This window comes from Colletotrichum fioriniae, assembly GCF_027942845.1.
Source record: "Colletotrichum fioriniae strain IMI 355084 chromosome Unknown scaffold_1, whole genome shotgun sequence".
Lineage (NCBI taxonomy): Eukaryota > Fungi > Ascomycota > Sordariomycetes > Glomerellales > Glomerellaceae > Colletotrichum > Colletotrichum fioriniae.
This window is the reverse complement of record NW_027076837.1, coordinates 2,871,057-2,886,664: the sequence shown is the minus strand read 5'-3', so window position 1 is coordinate 2,886,664 and position 15,608 is coordinate 2,871,057. Positions and strand designations below refer to the sequence as shown.

The 15,608-nt window shown below is 50.3% G+C and overlaps 4 protein-coding genes across 4 annotated transcripts; 3 read left to right on the top strand and 1 right to left on the bottom strand.

The window, feature by feature from the left end:
• Positions 1 to 110: 110 nt before the first annotated feature.
• N0V96_000737 (uncharacterized protein) lies at positions 111 to 1,268 on the bottom strand (the record flags this gene model as incomplete). The annotated part of the gene is made up of 3 exons (XM_053193281.2): positions 111 to 309; positions 369 to 547; positions 570 to 1,268. 3 exons carry the CDS (start codon positions 1,266 to 1,268, stop codon positions 111 to 113), a joined length of 1,077 nt encoding a protein of 358 aa, XP_053049399.2.
• A 454-nt stretch (positions 1,269 to 1,722) lies between these two features.
• Positions 1,723 to 2,688, top strand: N0V96_000736 (uncharacterized protein; the record flags this gene model as incomplete). Its single annotated transcript, XM_065756023.1, has 2 exons — positions 1,723 to 1,863; positions 2,098 to 2,688. 2 exons carry the CDS (start codon positions 1,723 to 1,725, stop codon positions 2,686 to 2,688), a joined length of 732 nt encoding a protein of 243 aa, XP_065615263.1.
• A 1,426-nt stretch (positions 2,689 to 4,114) lies between these two features.
• N0V96_000735 (uncharacterized protein) lies at positions 4,115 to 5,161 on the top strand (the record flags this gene model as incomplete). The annotated part of the gene is made up of 2 exons (XM_053193283.2): positions 4,115 to 4,307; positions 4,374 to 5,161. 2 exons carry the CDS (start codon positions 4,115 to 4,117, stop codon positions 5,159 to 5,161), a joined length of 981 nt encoding a protein of 326 aa, XP_053049401.2.
• A 397-nt stretch (positions 5,162 to 5,558) lies between these two features.
• N0V96_000734 (uncharacterized protein) lies at positions 5,559 to 6,556 on the top strand (the record flags this gene model as incomplete). Its single annotated transcript, XM_053193284.2, has 2 exons — positions 5,559 to 5,606; positions 5,690 to 6,556. 2 exons carry the CDS (start codon positions 5,559 to 5,561, stop codon positions 6,554 to 6,556), a joined length of 915 nt encoding a protein of 304 aa, XP_053049402.2.
• Positions 6,557 to 15,608: the final 9,052 nt, after the last annotated feature.

Sequence of the window (15,608 nt, the reverse complement as noted above, 5' to 3'; positions counted from 1 at the left end):
AATTGCTATTGACAGTGACAAAATCCCATGCATTCTTTTTGCTTTGGCCTAAGCTCTCTCACGTATTCTTCGTAGCCTCCCTTCTCAGTGCCTTGCTTGTACCCGGAAACCTATGCCTCAATCGGCATGGTAGGGAAATCCTTGAGTCCCGGCAGATCCTCGTATTTCTTCGTGAAAAAAGCACGAGGAATATCCGGTCCCCAGCTGGAAACCGTAGCAGCGACAGCTGGTTCATTGGCATTTGGGGAGTCTTCATTCACGAGGTCGCCGTCGACGTAATGCTCGACAACAAATCCAGAGGGGTCAAACCTAGACAGAGACATTAGGGATGCCATAATTAATGAAACACTTGAAGTCAAGACTCTTACCAATAATCAAAGATCTGGCTGCCGAGGACGTGTCTTCCCACGCCGAAAACGTTGATATGGCCCTTGCGGATCAAGTAGTGGTGGCCAACCACTTGGCTGTCAACATCATCTATCTCCCAGCTGCTGTGATGAGCCTTGATTCCATCGGTGACCTCGGGCGAGCCAGCGATGAAGATATTCTGCATTTCCATGTCAGCTCACACCAAATTTCAAAGCATTCAGGAAGACACCAACATGATGATCGACGAATTCCTTGCCCTTGTCGAGGTGAATGAAGATCATGATTGTCTTATTATTCTGGGGGTGGTAAAGGCAATCGGTCTTCTTGAAATTAAAGACCTTACTGTACCACTCAAAGACCTCATGCAGACGATCAATGTTCACTTCAAATCCGTAATGACCGAGCTTGTGTACTTTCGATGGTTGGTCTCGATCTGGTCGCTGGAACTCGCCGAGCCTCTTCTTGTCTTCCCAGGTATTCCACATTACCGGCATGGGAACCTCTCTAGGCTCGGGGACGCGGTCTTCTTGGCCGTAGATCAAAGTGATCGGCTCTCCTAGGAGATCCTTGACAATGACGACTTTTCCCCCACCTGGAGCATCGTAGTCGGTGATCGGGGTAGATCCGGGGAGCTTCGCTGCCTTCTCTAGCTCAGCCATGGACTGCACGATCCAAGCGCCTCCCCTGAACTTCCTCATTCCATCGTTCGTCTTTTCAGCAACGTAGCAAAACTGATCAATTCCGAACCCTCGGAGGTAGACCTTATCTTCGGTCTCCCGCACAGGTATCAAACCAAAGTCTGTATAGAATTCCTTTGCTTTCTGAATGTCGGGGTGACCATATCGGACGTGAGAGAGGCGATCCAAAAGGATGCGAGAATCAGGCGAATCTTGGGCCATTGTGTGAACTGGATAGTTTGTTGACGATTAGTCCGAGAAGCAAAGCGGCGGAGGGATTGGATGTGGATATGAAGATCTAACGATCACGCTTGTTGAAAGGGAGTGGTAATTACTGGTATTTCCACGCTTCTTATTGCCTTCCCTCTCCGAATCCCCGAATTGGGGTAAGCTGAGCAGCGACTTAACTCCCGTGATCTCGGTGTAAGTTGCCGAAAGGCAAATCCTTGGCCGGCCATTCCCTCCGGCACAGTCCACTACTGCGGATAGCGCGCTGCGAGGCCAGACTGCGTCGGCGTAATTTCTTCCGTACTATTAAGATATAACTTCATTTGACCGAGGACATAATTGTGTTTACTTCAAAGCATCCAGGAACTCTCCCCCTTTTGTTTTCGGATCACTCACAGTCAACACGAAACCGGAAAAAAAAAAACAATTTTCATCCCAATAAGTTGCCATGTCGTTCGACAGATTGATACGATTTGAAGACGCGGAAGGCGTTGAGAGATATGGCAATATTGACAACAACGTTCCGGCGTCGGAGCTAGTCGGAAAGACGGTGCAAGTAGTTTTGGGTACTCTGGAGTCTGGCTTTAACGTATCTGATGATCAAGCCGTAGTGGGCAAAGTAAGAACATCCAATCTAGAACTCAATTTACACAGACTAACCTCATTGACGTAGCTATTGTGTCCGCTGGCAAATACACCCCTCATCATCTGCGCTGGGGTCAATTACAAGTCTCATGCAAACGAAACAAAGGTGAAAACAATTCTACAGAACGTGAAAGGCTTCCAGGAAAGCATGCGCTAAACGTTACTTCTCAATTCAAAGTTCCAACCGCCCAAGAAGCCTGTAATCTTTGCAACCCCTCCCGACCGGCTCGCAGGACCGCTGGACGATATCAAGATCCATCCAGACGCGCAGGAGCTACTTGACTACGAGGGTGAGCTGAGCGTTGTAATCGGCAAAGATGGATTCGACATCAGCGAAGATGAGGCACTGGATTACGTTCTTGGTTACACCGTAAGCAACGACGTGTCAGCGCGTAACCTTCACGCACTTGACGTCTCCGGGTATCAAATGGGATACGCAAAGTCGTTCGACGGATTCGGACCTCTTGGGCCCAGCCTAGTGTCCCCTAAGCTGATCTCCGACCCGCAAAATTTGAAGCTGACGACCAGTGTGAATGGAACCGTCCGCCAAAGCAGTGACACGTCTCAGATGATTTGGTCATGCCGCCAGCTCATCTCATTCGCGTCTCGCGGTCGCACGTTGCGTCGAGGAACTGTCATTATGACCGGAACGCCGGAGGGCGTAGGATGGCACACCAATGGCTGCTTGAACGATGGTGATGTGGTTCAGGTCGAGATCGAGAAGTTGGGTCATATCAAGAACAAGATGGTCTTCCAAAAGAGCGACTGAAGTGCCGGCCGTCACAAGATGAAGCGTTAGATCGAGAATCTTCTTCAAGCATTCCAAAGACCAATATCTTTTAGCAAATGCAATTAGATGAGAAATAAATTCAAACGGTCAATATCAGATTCGAGTTTCCCATGATTTGATATACCCGCCGCAGACTTATCTGGGAATTACTCATGGCTCCTTTCTATGGTCGCCACATATCTTGCCTACCTTATCTTCGGCCATGCAACTTCCGCATTTACTCGGGCCAAGTGTGAGAGACAAGGCAATAACATCCTTGATCGTAGTGGGAAGGCGTAAATAGTTTATAACTCCACATATCCATGGTTGAACCCTTTCCTTTCCCTTTCCTTTGCTCTCACCAGATGACTAGGCAGTAAATGGCGCCTGAACCATTTACAGGGGCAACAAGTCTCGTTCTCTCTTGGTCATTGATACTGTAGCTAGCAGCGACTATGACAAGGGTGCCACACCCTTGTTGGATTCTACTTCGGGACTGTAGTCTCTGCTAGTCGTTCTCTTAATGCAATTGACGAGGTACCGGCCTTTTCGGGTTTCTCGGCCGAATTTGCCGATCACCTGTCGCTGCCCCGCTCCGTAATTCCGGGCTCGGGTAAGTGAATTATCCCTAAATGCATCTGCTTAAGAACTCCATTTCTAACGGTGACATTGGATTTCGATGACGGACGGATCTTTGTTGTTAGCTTGACCAATCATAACCGACACCCGATACGCGTTGCACAATGACAACAAGCCAAGCTACGCCTCCAGCAACCGGCTCCATTCTGCTGAAAGGCGGCACCCTACTGTTTCACAATGAGCGAGATGATGTGACGCCTCTGAGAAACACCGATATACTTGTGCAAGGCAATCGTATTGCCAAGATTGGAAAAGCAATCGCGACCCCAGCAGGAGCTCAGCTCGTCGACTGCAGCGGCAAGATCATCAGCCCAGGTTTTGTTGACACTCATCATCACCTTTGGCAGACCCAACTCAAAGGCTGCCATGCAGACCAATCAATTTTTGACTACATTCCCTCGGGTTAGTTGTTTATACCTATATCACACCTCTTCTCCGGAACCATAGAGCAGCTTCGTTGACACAAATTAGGTTATTGGCAAAGCCATGTCTATTCTCCCAAGGACATGTTCTGGGGCCAGTTAGGCGGTGCACTGGAAGCGATAGATGCCGGAACCACATTCGTACTTGATCATGCTCATGGCAATCAAACCAATGAACATGGTAGGACTCTTTAGGCGAATGGAGGAGTTTCTTCAGAGAATTACCTACTGATGAGACTAATTACATAGCCACCCAAGCTCTCTCAGCCACAATCGCTTCAGGCATTCGCTCAATTTTCGCCTACTCCCAGGCCCCATACTTCACGAAATGGGACTCTAAAACCTGCGAGCTATCAATGGATATCATGCCCGACTCAAGCATGGCGCATATCTTTGAGCTTGCAAAAGCACAGCCCTATGGAAACGGGAGGGTTCAAATCGGGTTTGGGTTCGACTACTGGTTCCTCCCCAAAGAGGCCATCGTTGGCATTTTCAACGGACTTCGGCATGCTGGTATCAAGCTTTTCACCTCGCACTATGCGAAAAACCCAACCTTTGGTACGTATGCTGGCGTTTAGCGTTATCGTCTTCCCATGGATATGCGCAATTCTGATTGGAAGCCAGGAGCAAACCCCCTGATTCACACCCTGGAGGCTTATGGCCTCATCAAGTCACCTAGTGACATCTTGCTGTCGCACGCCACGGGCCTCGATGCGAGCGAGAAAGCCAAACTGGCTGAAACCCAGGTTGCTGTGTCGAGCACTCCAGACACGGAAGCTCAGATGGGCTTCGGCTGGCCGCTTGCCTTCTCATCAGGTATTAACTACACGATCGGTGTCGATTGCCACACCAATAACACATCCTCAATCCTTTCTCTCGCGCGATCTGCTTTGCAGATGGCGCGCCAACGTGAAGCAATTGCGGAGACAGATGGTTTAGATGGTGCTCCTCAAAAACTGAATCTCCAGCCAGCGGGCAGCACCCAAGATGCTTTTAACGCCGCGACCATCAGAGGGGCGCGTGCGGTGCTTTTGGGGGACGAGATTGGGTCCCTAAAGGAGGGGAAAAAGGCTGACCTGGTCCTCTTTGATGCTGCCGGGAGTGTGACTATGAGTTGCGTTGCAGACTCGGATCCTTTGACTGCGGTTGTCCGTCACAGCGATATTCGAGATGTCGAGGCTGTTCTCATAGACGGAATCTGGAGGAAGAAAGGAGGTAAAGTCTGCCCGGTGACCGTTCCAGAGACAGGATCCACTTTGCAGTGGACTGAAATCAGGGATAAGTTACTTGAGAGCCAGCGGGAGATCCAACGTCGACAGAAGACTTTGAATATGGAAAAGGCGAAGGAGGCTCTTGTTGCCATGTACCGGATCAACACAAGCAACTTGATCGAAAAGCCAAAAAGAACTTAGGACTTTACCATGTACTAGTAACTTAGGGAAATGGCACTCGCTACACTTTTTTCTCGTACATGCACGTTGACATGATCTTGTCGCATACGCCGAAGCCGATGGATTGAACATCAAATTGCTCTTTGACGTTCAAAAGCGACGCGCCGTCGAAGTGCCGAATGTGCGGCAGACACATCACATCAAGCCGGCCGAAAGAGCGAGAGCGGCGCAACGACCCCGAGAGTCACGTAGTGTAGGTAGCCTTCTCCCCGCAGAAAGTCTAACCTTACTCAAAGTCGCAACTAGTATTAAAATGAAACTGTCACCCTCATGACTTTGCTAGTTTGCCTACTTTCGTGATCCGTCGCTGTACTCTTTCTACAATCCCAAACTCACGCTCTTTCACAAAAGCATAAAGATGGCTGTCTCGGAGAGCAATGCAACCAAGACCGTTGCTTTGGCTGGGGTAAGTCATGATAATCTCTGATCAACCGCGATCAATCTTCAAACTCGGGGCAATCAACTGATATAAAGAGCCGACTCTGCTAGGCAAGCGGTAACTTAGGTCTTCGTATCCTAGAATCTCTGCTCGATGCAGGGTTCGATGTGACGGTCTTGATTCGCCGCGAAAGCACCCCGATTGATTATCCCGTCAAAGCCCGAGTGGTGGAAGTCGACTATGATTCACCCGAGTCACTTCAGAATGCTCTCGGAGGTATCGACGCCGTGGTTTCTACGGTGGGCAAGCAGAATGGATTGCAGAGCCAGTTTAAACTCATCGATGCCGCGATCGCTGCCGGGATAAAGCGATTCGTCCCGTCGGAGTTCGGTGCCGATCTCCAAAACCCCAAGATTCGTGCCTTTCCGACCTACCGAACCAAGGTAGAGGTCGAAGATTACCTGGAGAAGAAAGTCCGGGACACCGAATTGACTTACACCTACGTCTACAACAGTGTCTTGTTTGACGAAGGCCTGTCGCTCGGGGCATTCGCAAATTTCTCGACCCGGACAGTGAACATCTTCGATGGCGGGGACACAACCTTTTCTGCAACGAGAATTACAACAGTCGCACAGGCTGTTGCTGCCATCCTCAAGAACCTTGACGCAACCAAGAATAAGGCCGTTCGCATCCGCGACCTCGCGATGACCCCAAAGCAGCTGCTAGAAACCCTCAAAGCCTTGGATCAGGATCACGCTTGGAAAGCGATTGCAGTCAACACCGAATCACTCGTCAAGAATGCCGAGCACGAGCTAGCATCGGGCAAGTTCAGCCCGAAGGCATTCGCAGCATTCGCAATGAGAGCGACCTTTGCTCCAGAATATGCACTGGATTATAGTCGTGACAACGAGCTCTTGGGTATAGCTCATATGACGAAGGAAGAAATTCACGGGGTCCTGGCTGCAAGACTGTGCTGATCTCACGTCTCTTTACTCAGGGAAAGTTTAGAAACCTCAATTGGAATTGAAACCTTGAAACGAAAATTTCTCCATGAACGCGAACAAGCTCGCTTGGTACTCTAAGTGTGACTAAAATACAATTGGCCGTCTGCGTTCGTGAAATCACACATATCGTCCATCTCCATGAGGGGCCCTATCATCTCATCTGCATTATACATCGCTGTGTCGAATTCTCGCTCAGCACTACGGGGCATAGAAACTACACCCGACTGAGCGTTGTCGCTTTGAACAAGATTTGTGCTTGCATGTGGTCTCGCAATGCCCTTGGATGAGAACCGACCTCCCAAACTTGGACGTTTCGCAGAAGAGGATGCCGACGATGAGCGTCGATCTGATAAGAACGATTTCCGACGACCCAACTCCTTCTTTCTCCGTCTTCTCGCCTTGTCAATACTCCTCATGACTGAGCGCCACTGGTGTACCCGACTATGCCTCGTCGATGAGTCCCAACGGAGAACAGCACTTTGCTCCACAACACGCCATGCCTTGTCGGCATCCCTACCCAAAGGCTGATTGCACAGCTCTGAAAGAACAACCGCAAAAGCGTGCCACTCATTGTAGCATTTTGTAAGCCATGACCACTGCGCTACTTGCGCATCAGTCCGCAGACGGTATGAATGCGCCATGCACTCGATGGCATTCTGGAAAGCGCGTCTCTTTTGCTCGTCGGTGAGGGAATCTCCAGATGAAAGTGGATTGAGGACCATGAGGCGAAGATTTGCGACAATGGTGCCGACAAAGGAGGTCGTAAGCTTGAGCCGATGCGACGTCAGAATTTGAGTTTCATGTCTGAAGTTTGGATGCTTCAGTTCTGTAGAACTTACACAGTGTAAAGAGCCATGAGATGCTTGACTCTCGGAAATCTTGCTGGCGATATTTTCTCGCTGTCTTTCAACCCAGGCCTCCTTGTCGGCTATCGCCATCGAGACAAAGTTCATTCCGGATGTTGGGTCGATTCTCCGAGTGTCAATTATCGTCCGCCAGATATCTGATGCCCAGCAACGGGCAGCAGTGAAGGACATGGTCGTGATTCCCTTAGACTCGGAGGGGTACTCTGTCATACCCGGGTACAGGTCCCCATCATTCACATTGATTGGGGGCCTTGAATCGAAACTACTTAACTCTAGACTAAATGCAAACGTGATCAGTCTCGATTCGAGTGTTCAATGGTTGGGGATAACTCACAGGCCAGATGAACATGAGTAGTCTTCAGATGCTGGCGTATCTAGAATGCAGATATTCCACCATAATCGTCGACGCATCTCAGCTTCGAAAGGAGGGAGGTTGAACGTGCTCCCATCTCGATGCATGCCTAGGGATTGAGCAAGCCGCACAGCCAGTCCTGTCATGCTCCATGAATACGTAGGGTCTCTGCAACGTAACGTAATGAGGTAAACCACAAAGGCTTGCAGTGTGAGCATGTCATCCGTTACCATCAATTTCGCACGAGCAAACGCAGCGTCAGCACCTCGCCTAAATTTCGCCAACAAATCAGATTGAGCTGATCCGAAACGCGCCTCGCATTCATCATCGGACAGACTGTTCACTGCACCAACATAGATGACAAACAAGAGGGCTTCCAACGGGGCTGTAAGATTTTGTGGGTTGTGCATTGCTTCGAGGACGGCCGGTTCAACCGAAGGTATGTGCAGGACGGTAGCGACAGGGTGTACGTTGGTGTTGTACAGCTGCCATGCTTCTAGTCTCTGATTGCGAGGAGGATGCAGAGAGTAAGTGTCGGTTTCTTGGGTGCCGCCAGTAGATATCAAAGAATACTGCAAAAGTTCTGACCGAGATGATGATGTCTGCTCGTCGAACTCGGAATCATCCTCGCTGATCACGCCATCATCCATGTCATTCTATTGGTAGATGGTTAGGATATCCTTAAAGTATCACTCACTGCCTTTTCTAAATTGACGTACCTCGGTATGCAAAGCTTCCCAAAATGTCCCACTGACATATCTTTCACGACCGTCATCCCTAACGAGCTTTCCCGTCGAGGTCCCGTATGGCGACCAAGAGTTAACTGATTCGCCTTGAGCACTTTCGCAGTCAATGTTGGGAATCTCGAGATTCGATGCGTCACCGACTGTGGAATCAAGAATCCCCGCCGGAGACTTCGGACCGAGCGAGATCGTAGCTTGTTGCCCCTGAAAAGCGCTGAAATCGGCCGCGACGCTTTCTTTCCCTGTATCTCTACATGCGCTTGTCGACGAGCCGACCGAGTTTGGGGGTGTTGGTGGTGAAGGTGAGGTACAATCATTGTTGACTTCCGGTGGTTGCGTTTGAGGGAGTGTTGATATCGAATCTGGATGGGAGCTTGACCCTACGATGGGGGTAGAGGATCCTGGAATATTGCCTTGTTGCATGCATTCTGCCAAGGTCTTGAACATCGGCTCCAGACGGTGAAGCTGCTCCCACAGCTGATTGTCAGTGAGAAACTGCCGCGCAGCCGAGCTTCCTTCAGGCGGATAGACACAGTCGGTCCCAGACTTCTCGCAGTGGTGACACGGTTGTTTCTTGTCGCAACCAACCTTCCGGCGACGGCATGCCGTGCAGACGCGGCGTGGGAGGGGTTGGTTCCGAGATGTGTTACTCTGTTGGTGGGATTGAAGGGGCCGCTGCTGCTGCTGCTGCTGTTGTTGTTGTTGTTGCTGGTGTCGATCTTCTGTATTGGAGGGATTCCATGCAGCGACAATGGAATCCGCAATTGCTTGATTCCCGGGCGAGGCTTGCGATCGAGCCTTCGCCGGGGTTTCAAGCACTCCAGGCCCCATAATCTTACACGAGCGGACTCTACGGTCTGAACACCCGAGAGGCCGAAATGATAATCCGAGTTCTGTTTCGACCTTAGATCTATAAGGACGATACACCTAACGTGGACGTCGCTTGCTCATGAGTTGTTTATATTGTGAAGATGAGTGGCTTCATGTGTACCGTGTAGCACCACGCGTGGTTGCGGACAGAATGAGGAGTCCGAAGGAAAGACTCGTTTTTCAAAACAAGCAGAAGATAACGAGCGCTGGAGTGATAGATTACATGGAGATAAGGTGATGGAAAAGGGAGGGATCACGAGGGGGATTCATCACCACCAAGCCATGTTGGGACGAGGCGCACGGAGGGAACATGGTGTAGGCCGAGAGATAAGACCTAGACAGGGGGGGCGAAGTGCGGGGAGAAGTAGTTACACACGAATCACGATGGACACAATTACCAACCCAAGACGTGTTTGTAAGAGCGCAGCAGCTGAAGCGGCACTGGGTTACCTTTTGTCCACCTTTGTTGTTCACGGCACATGGGAGCGTGGCATAGATCAACGCCATGGCGGACTAGGGCTCTTACATGATAAAGTGTTTGGCGGGGAACCCGTCCGGCAGTCCACTCCTTCGCACTACGTTGGCCCCTGATGATGATAGCGCTGTGGGGTTGTCGCCGTGTTTGGGAATGTGGATATGATTAGCAGAGAAGTTTACCGCAGTAGTAGCTCGGCCGACCCCTCCGGTCCAGCTCTCCGTTCCAGCCCCAGTCGGCGTTTCGGAGGGCGAAGTATTCCAGAGCGAACTTGAACTTGAACCGGTGTCATCATATTCTGTATAAGTTGAGGTGGTCCTTAACTCGATAAGTAGAGCGCATGCTTCACGTTAAGCTAGAGATACATTCACACAGGCGTCAACATTTCAGCCATGGAGACATCATCAAGCCAGCAGATAGGAAACTCGGAGTGGCTCATTCACGTCCCAGACTTCCCGGAGGCCAAAGACCGGAGGGCTGCCGTGTTCCCGTATGTCTCAGGCCAGACTCAGAGGACAGGTTATGAACTGACATCCCGGCGCGAAACAGACAACACATTGAGCGGATGAAAACAGATCCCCAAGGCTTTTGGGTGTTTGGAGGTGGGATATCCGCTGCCCCGTGTGCCGTCGTTCATCAATGCCATCCACATCCATGTTTAGCTAACATTTGGTCAACGCAGGAGCCACTTTGGCGGAGCCCGTGGGCCCCGGCCAAACCCCGCACATCACGGGCAGTGCCATGCTTGTCTTTGCGCCCACACGGGAGCGGGTTTTAGCGCGACTCATGGATGACCCGTTGGTCAAGGAGAAGATCTGGGATATTGAGAAGGCTCAAATTCATCCATTCTTACGTCCGAGAAGAACTCCCCTCTGATGAGACGTTCCATCATTATCGAGTGGAAATGTCTATTCTGGTTGGCTTAGGAGGGGGATAATGCATGTGGTCCAAGTTGAGCAAGAGTGAAGCGAGGTGGCATTGTATTATCATTGCAATCATCAGTGACAACGGCTCGCGAAGGAGGGAAGATCAAAATTTTAGAACATGAGGCTCAAGAACTTGAAGTCCCTTGAAATAGACGGCTGCATATGTTGGACCCTTTTTGTCCAATTCGTTCCCTCATGTCTAGTACTAACTTTCAAGTGATGTCAACGCCCCGCAAGATAATTAACCCAAACTTGTCGCCAAAATTCCCCGAGAAGCTTTGCACTCTTCGAATCTCCTGCTGGAAGCAATTGGCTCACATATACAGCCCCAAGCCCACTTTCTCGGTTAACAAACCACCCAATATTAGGCATCCCGTTCCATGTCAGACATTTTGCGGGGAGGTTAGGCGTATCCTCTTTGATTACCATACCACCCATTCCGAATGCTACTCCGGGGCATCCCGTGTCGTCCCCCGTCAGTTGTTTATGCAAAGCCTATCGGTCCTTCGTATTAGAGTTTGGGGCGCCTAGCTTGGCTGCTGCGCCATGGAGTGGGAAGGTAGGTAGCATACCTCTTGTTTGATCAACCCTTCGTATTGACTGGTGCCCTGGTCAAACTGAGGAGTGAACATAGCTGTCACGGATTCAGCCTTCAGAAGCACTGGACTGTCCTTGAGTAGGTCCGTCAAGATTTTGACGAAGTCTGACGTAGTAGTGATGAGCCCCATCCCACCGGAGCTCTCCTGTGCATCTTCCGGGTAAGGCGAAGGAATGGGAGCCAGTTTTCCCTCTTCAGTTCGTAGAAACATTTGAGCTAGTAGTCTCCGCATATCCGGTCTTTCTTTTATGTGAAGTGTCGTGTTCGTGAGACCAAGAGGTCTGAACAAATGCTCCTCCATGTAAGTTGCAAGCTTCATATTGCTCAACCTCTCCACAAGCACTCCAGCCCAGTCCAAACCAGCACCATAGACCCAGCTAGTTCCAGGCTCAAACAAAAGGGGAAGTGAAAAAGCTTCGATGGTTCTCCCACTCATCACCAAGGGTTGTTCGCCTCTTGATTGTCGCCATGCTACGAGCAGTGGATGCATGGCGTCATACGATATGCCGCTAGTGTGGGTAAGCAAGTGCCGGACCGTTATTTTGTTCTTGGCCCTTTCGAGCCTGAAGGCTGCAGTAGAGTCCGGCAATATTATTTCGGGGTCCTTAAGCTCGGGCAGTATAGTTTCAATCTTGTCATCGAGACCTATCATTTTCTTCTCGACGCATTGCAGTACGGAGATGGTTGTGATCAGCTTTGTGCAAGAAAATCCGCGAAAAGCATCATCAAGAGTGATCTGCTCCTTGGTTTCCGCTTTCTTGTTTCCACGGCATCGGTTGTAGAGAATCTCTGTATCGTCTATTAATGAGAAGTCCCTCAGTGTGCCTTAGTGGTCTACTCGCCATCTTTGTTGAATGCGGCCAGAACAACACCGGGAAGGCTCGGTGAGCCTCCTTCTGTCAAAGATACTAGGCTTTGCTCGCAACTGAGTTTCATTTTGAAGTGAGTAATAGTCTGCACTGGCGAGAAAAGAGTTGATGATGAATGGAGGTTTAAATGCAGTAGGCTAATGATCTGAATAACGGCCGGGTCGATCATGGGTCAAACGTGCTTCAGAAGACTAGTTTTTCACGAGCCTGTGACTGATGTCGATGATCACATATTTGTTCTCTTTGCATATCTGAGAGTCTTGACTTCAAGTGGGGCTTGAAGTCAAAAGGTTTGCCCGGCGACTTCGGCCGACAGCCTCAGTTGCCTCTTCGATGTGACTTCTATGAGCGCTGCCAAAGTACCCAATTACAGGCCTTGAATCTTTTTCGGCCGGGTCTCCGGGTCTTGGTTCCTTCTACCCCAAGTTGGCATCTACTTCTCATGTTCAGTCCGAAGCTCTTCTTTCCTGTCGACGTACGGATGCTTACCGCCTTCGCCCGACAACATGTCAGACAACATCGAAACGTCTCCAAAGCAACCGTCAACTACCGACGGACAGTCGACAACTGCCTCCGCTGCTCCTCCCAAACAACCAAGTAATGCAGGGAGAAAACGGCGCTCGTGTCTTTTGTGTAGCAAACGAAAAGTCAAGTGCGACAAGCAGAAGCCATGTCGGAATTGTGTCAAGTACGGGGGGGAATGCATATTCCCGGCCGCTAAGACAAGCCAGACGCAGATGGTCATGACACCTGAGCTGGTGGAAATGCTTCAAAGACTAGAGAAAGTTGTTCAAACTTTGGAGCCGAAAGACGGAGACAGGCAGGATTCCGCAGATCCTCAGCAAACCAGCAAACACAACGATGAAGGCGATCGAGAACGACCTCAGTCTCCGGTTCCTTCGCCCATGGTTGAAGATATCGACGCTACGGACTTGGGATCTTTCGGTCCGACTATGGTCCCGGGAGCCCAGATGGATCGTTCAAACCCGCCCATCGCCGAGTTACGAAGTGTAGCATCAAGTCATGGAGGCAGTGATGGCAGGATTGTTCGCGATGCTGGGAGGGACACCTATGTAAGACGATGGTTTTGGGAGGATTGTAAAAGTGAAGTCAGATTATGCACAACATCAACCCGTATCCTCAGCTAATGACGAGTAGATCAGCAGCGGTTCTGCGACAGACGAAGATCGCTCAGACGACGATGACTTCGAAGACACCGCTTCCAATCCTTTCGCCAATTGGTGCTCAAAGAAAGTGGAAAGTTTCAGTTCCGACCGCGAAACTCCGAACGCAAAAATACGGATTCTTACTATAATTGGCGATCAAAAATTGCACTTGTGGGGCATTTATAAAGAAAGGGTTGAGCCGCTGACCAAGTTGCTCCATTTGCCGTCGCTCGAGCAGGCAGTGACCGGGCATCGCTCGGTGGACTTCGATGCCGGCACTCGGTGTATCATGCTGTCAATCTACTATGGTGCGGTAACAAGCCTAGGCGAAGAAGAGTGCGGACAGCTGTTTCAGACCGGACAAGCCCGGGTCCTGTCCGTCTTGCGAGACGAGGTGGAAGGAATGCTTTCGAAGGCCATGCTGATCCATACCGGGGATATCCAGCCATTGCAAGCATTAGTCTTGTACCTCATCTTTCTACGACATCACGAACCTCGGCTCTCCTGGAACCTTTCGGGGTTGGCCGTTAGACTTGCTCAGAATTTCGGCATTCATAGGGAAGGCAGTCTGTTCGGACTCTCAACATTCGACATCGAAATGCGACGCCGCCTTTGGTGGCAGATCGCAGTTCTCGACGCCCCATCTGCCGAGGACTATTCGGGTGAATACAATTTGTAATACTTGAGACATTCGAAGGCGTCCAGTCGAGTGATTCGCTGACTTCTCCATAGACTCGAGATGAGTAGTTTTGACAGCCAGCCACCGCGGAATCTCAACGACATTCAGCTGTATCCGGCGATGCTCGAGTATCCACCAGAAACGAGAGGCATCACGGAAATGACATTTACGCTAGCCCGATGCCAAATCACGAATATGTACCGTTGTATGGCAGACTCGAGGAGGCACTGTGGAAACACGAGAAAGAGCTACGCGGAAATGTCACAGCAAGAGCGCAACGATTGGATCGATTCCTGTGAACACGAATTTTCCCAGAAGTTCTTTCAAAATTACTCGTCGATAAATGCACTACACTGGGTGAGTTTTTGGCTGTTCACGTCTACCACCTCACTGGAGCAGGAATGTGAAGTTGAAGCACTACTAAACATTGAACCCATCATAGGTCACCATGGTCCTGACGAGGATGCTATTCCATAAGGTTAGGCTGCATGGTTTCAACCCACATGAGCACTCAAAAGTCATATCCGAGCCAACCCGAAAGCGATTGTTCGCCGTCGCTGTCGAAGTTATCGAACTCAACTGCAAACTTCGGACCGACCCCCGAACGCGTCCGTGGCTTTGGCTTTTCAGCTCCTACACTCAGTGGCATGCATTCTCTCTGGTTCTGCACTGGCTCCGAACGGATCCCCTCTGCAAGGGATCTCGCCGAGCATGGCAGGCAATCGAAAAGGCTACCGTATTGAGGTGGGAGCATCCTCCCTCACTGTTGAGTGGTCAAAAGCCGCAGCAATGGCGGTCCATTCTCAGACAGTTAGGAAAGGCAAGGTCTGCTCGACAAGAGGCTCTGGATAGAAGAGGGAGAAGGGGCTCACGTACGGCCTCGGATAAGGCTGGGCAAGGCTCGGCATCTTCACTTGCCTCGTCGGCGTGCCATGCTCCACCCTCTTCCCGAACCTCGTTTGCGAAGCCTTCCCAATCATACAATTCTTTGCCATCAAGTAGCTCCCAGTATCAACAACGAGAGCAGGCTCTAGAGGTAGCCCGACCAACTGTTCCAGGTCCTTTGACACCTCCCATCACCACTACAGACGTATCCCTGCAACAGAATCTGTCAACACCTGAACAAGGAAATTCACAGAACACAAATAGCATGAACAGCTATCAGTTCGATGAGATTGCTGGTGTGTTGCCGCATCCGGACCTAATGATGATCGATGACACGTTTTCGGCCGAAGAATTCCAAGATCTTGGGGATTTTTCTTTTCTTGAAAACTATTCTCTGGATTAATTAGAAGTTAGAACAATTCTGTCAGATTGAGTTTGCTCTTCGCCTCGCTGCCGTCCATTCTCGACGACCTGATGAGCACCAATCGCGTATGATGCATGTCATTTCAACTGTTACTTGCTTCATTTGAATAAGATTCAATTACTGCGTGCTATTTCCGAACCAAGTATTTATCATGGTCCCAAGTGCGGAACCT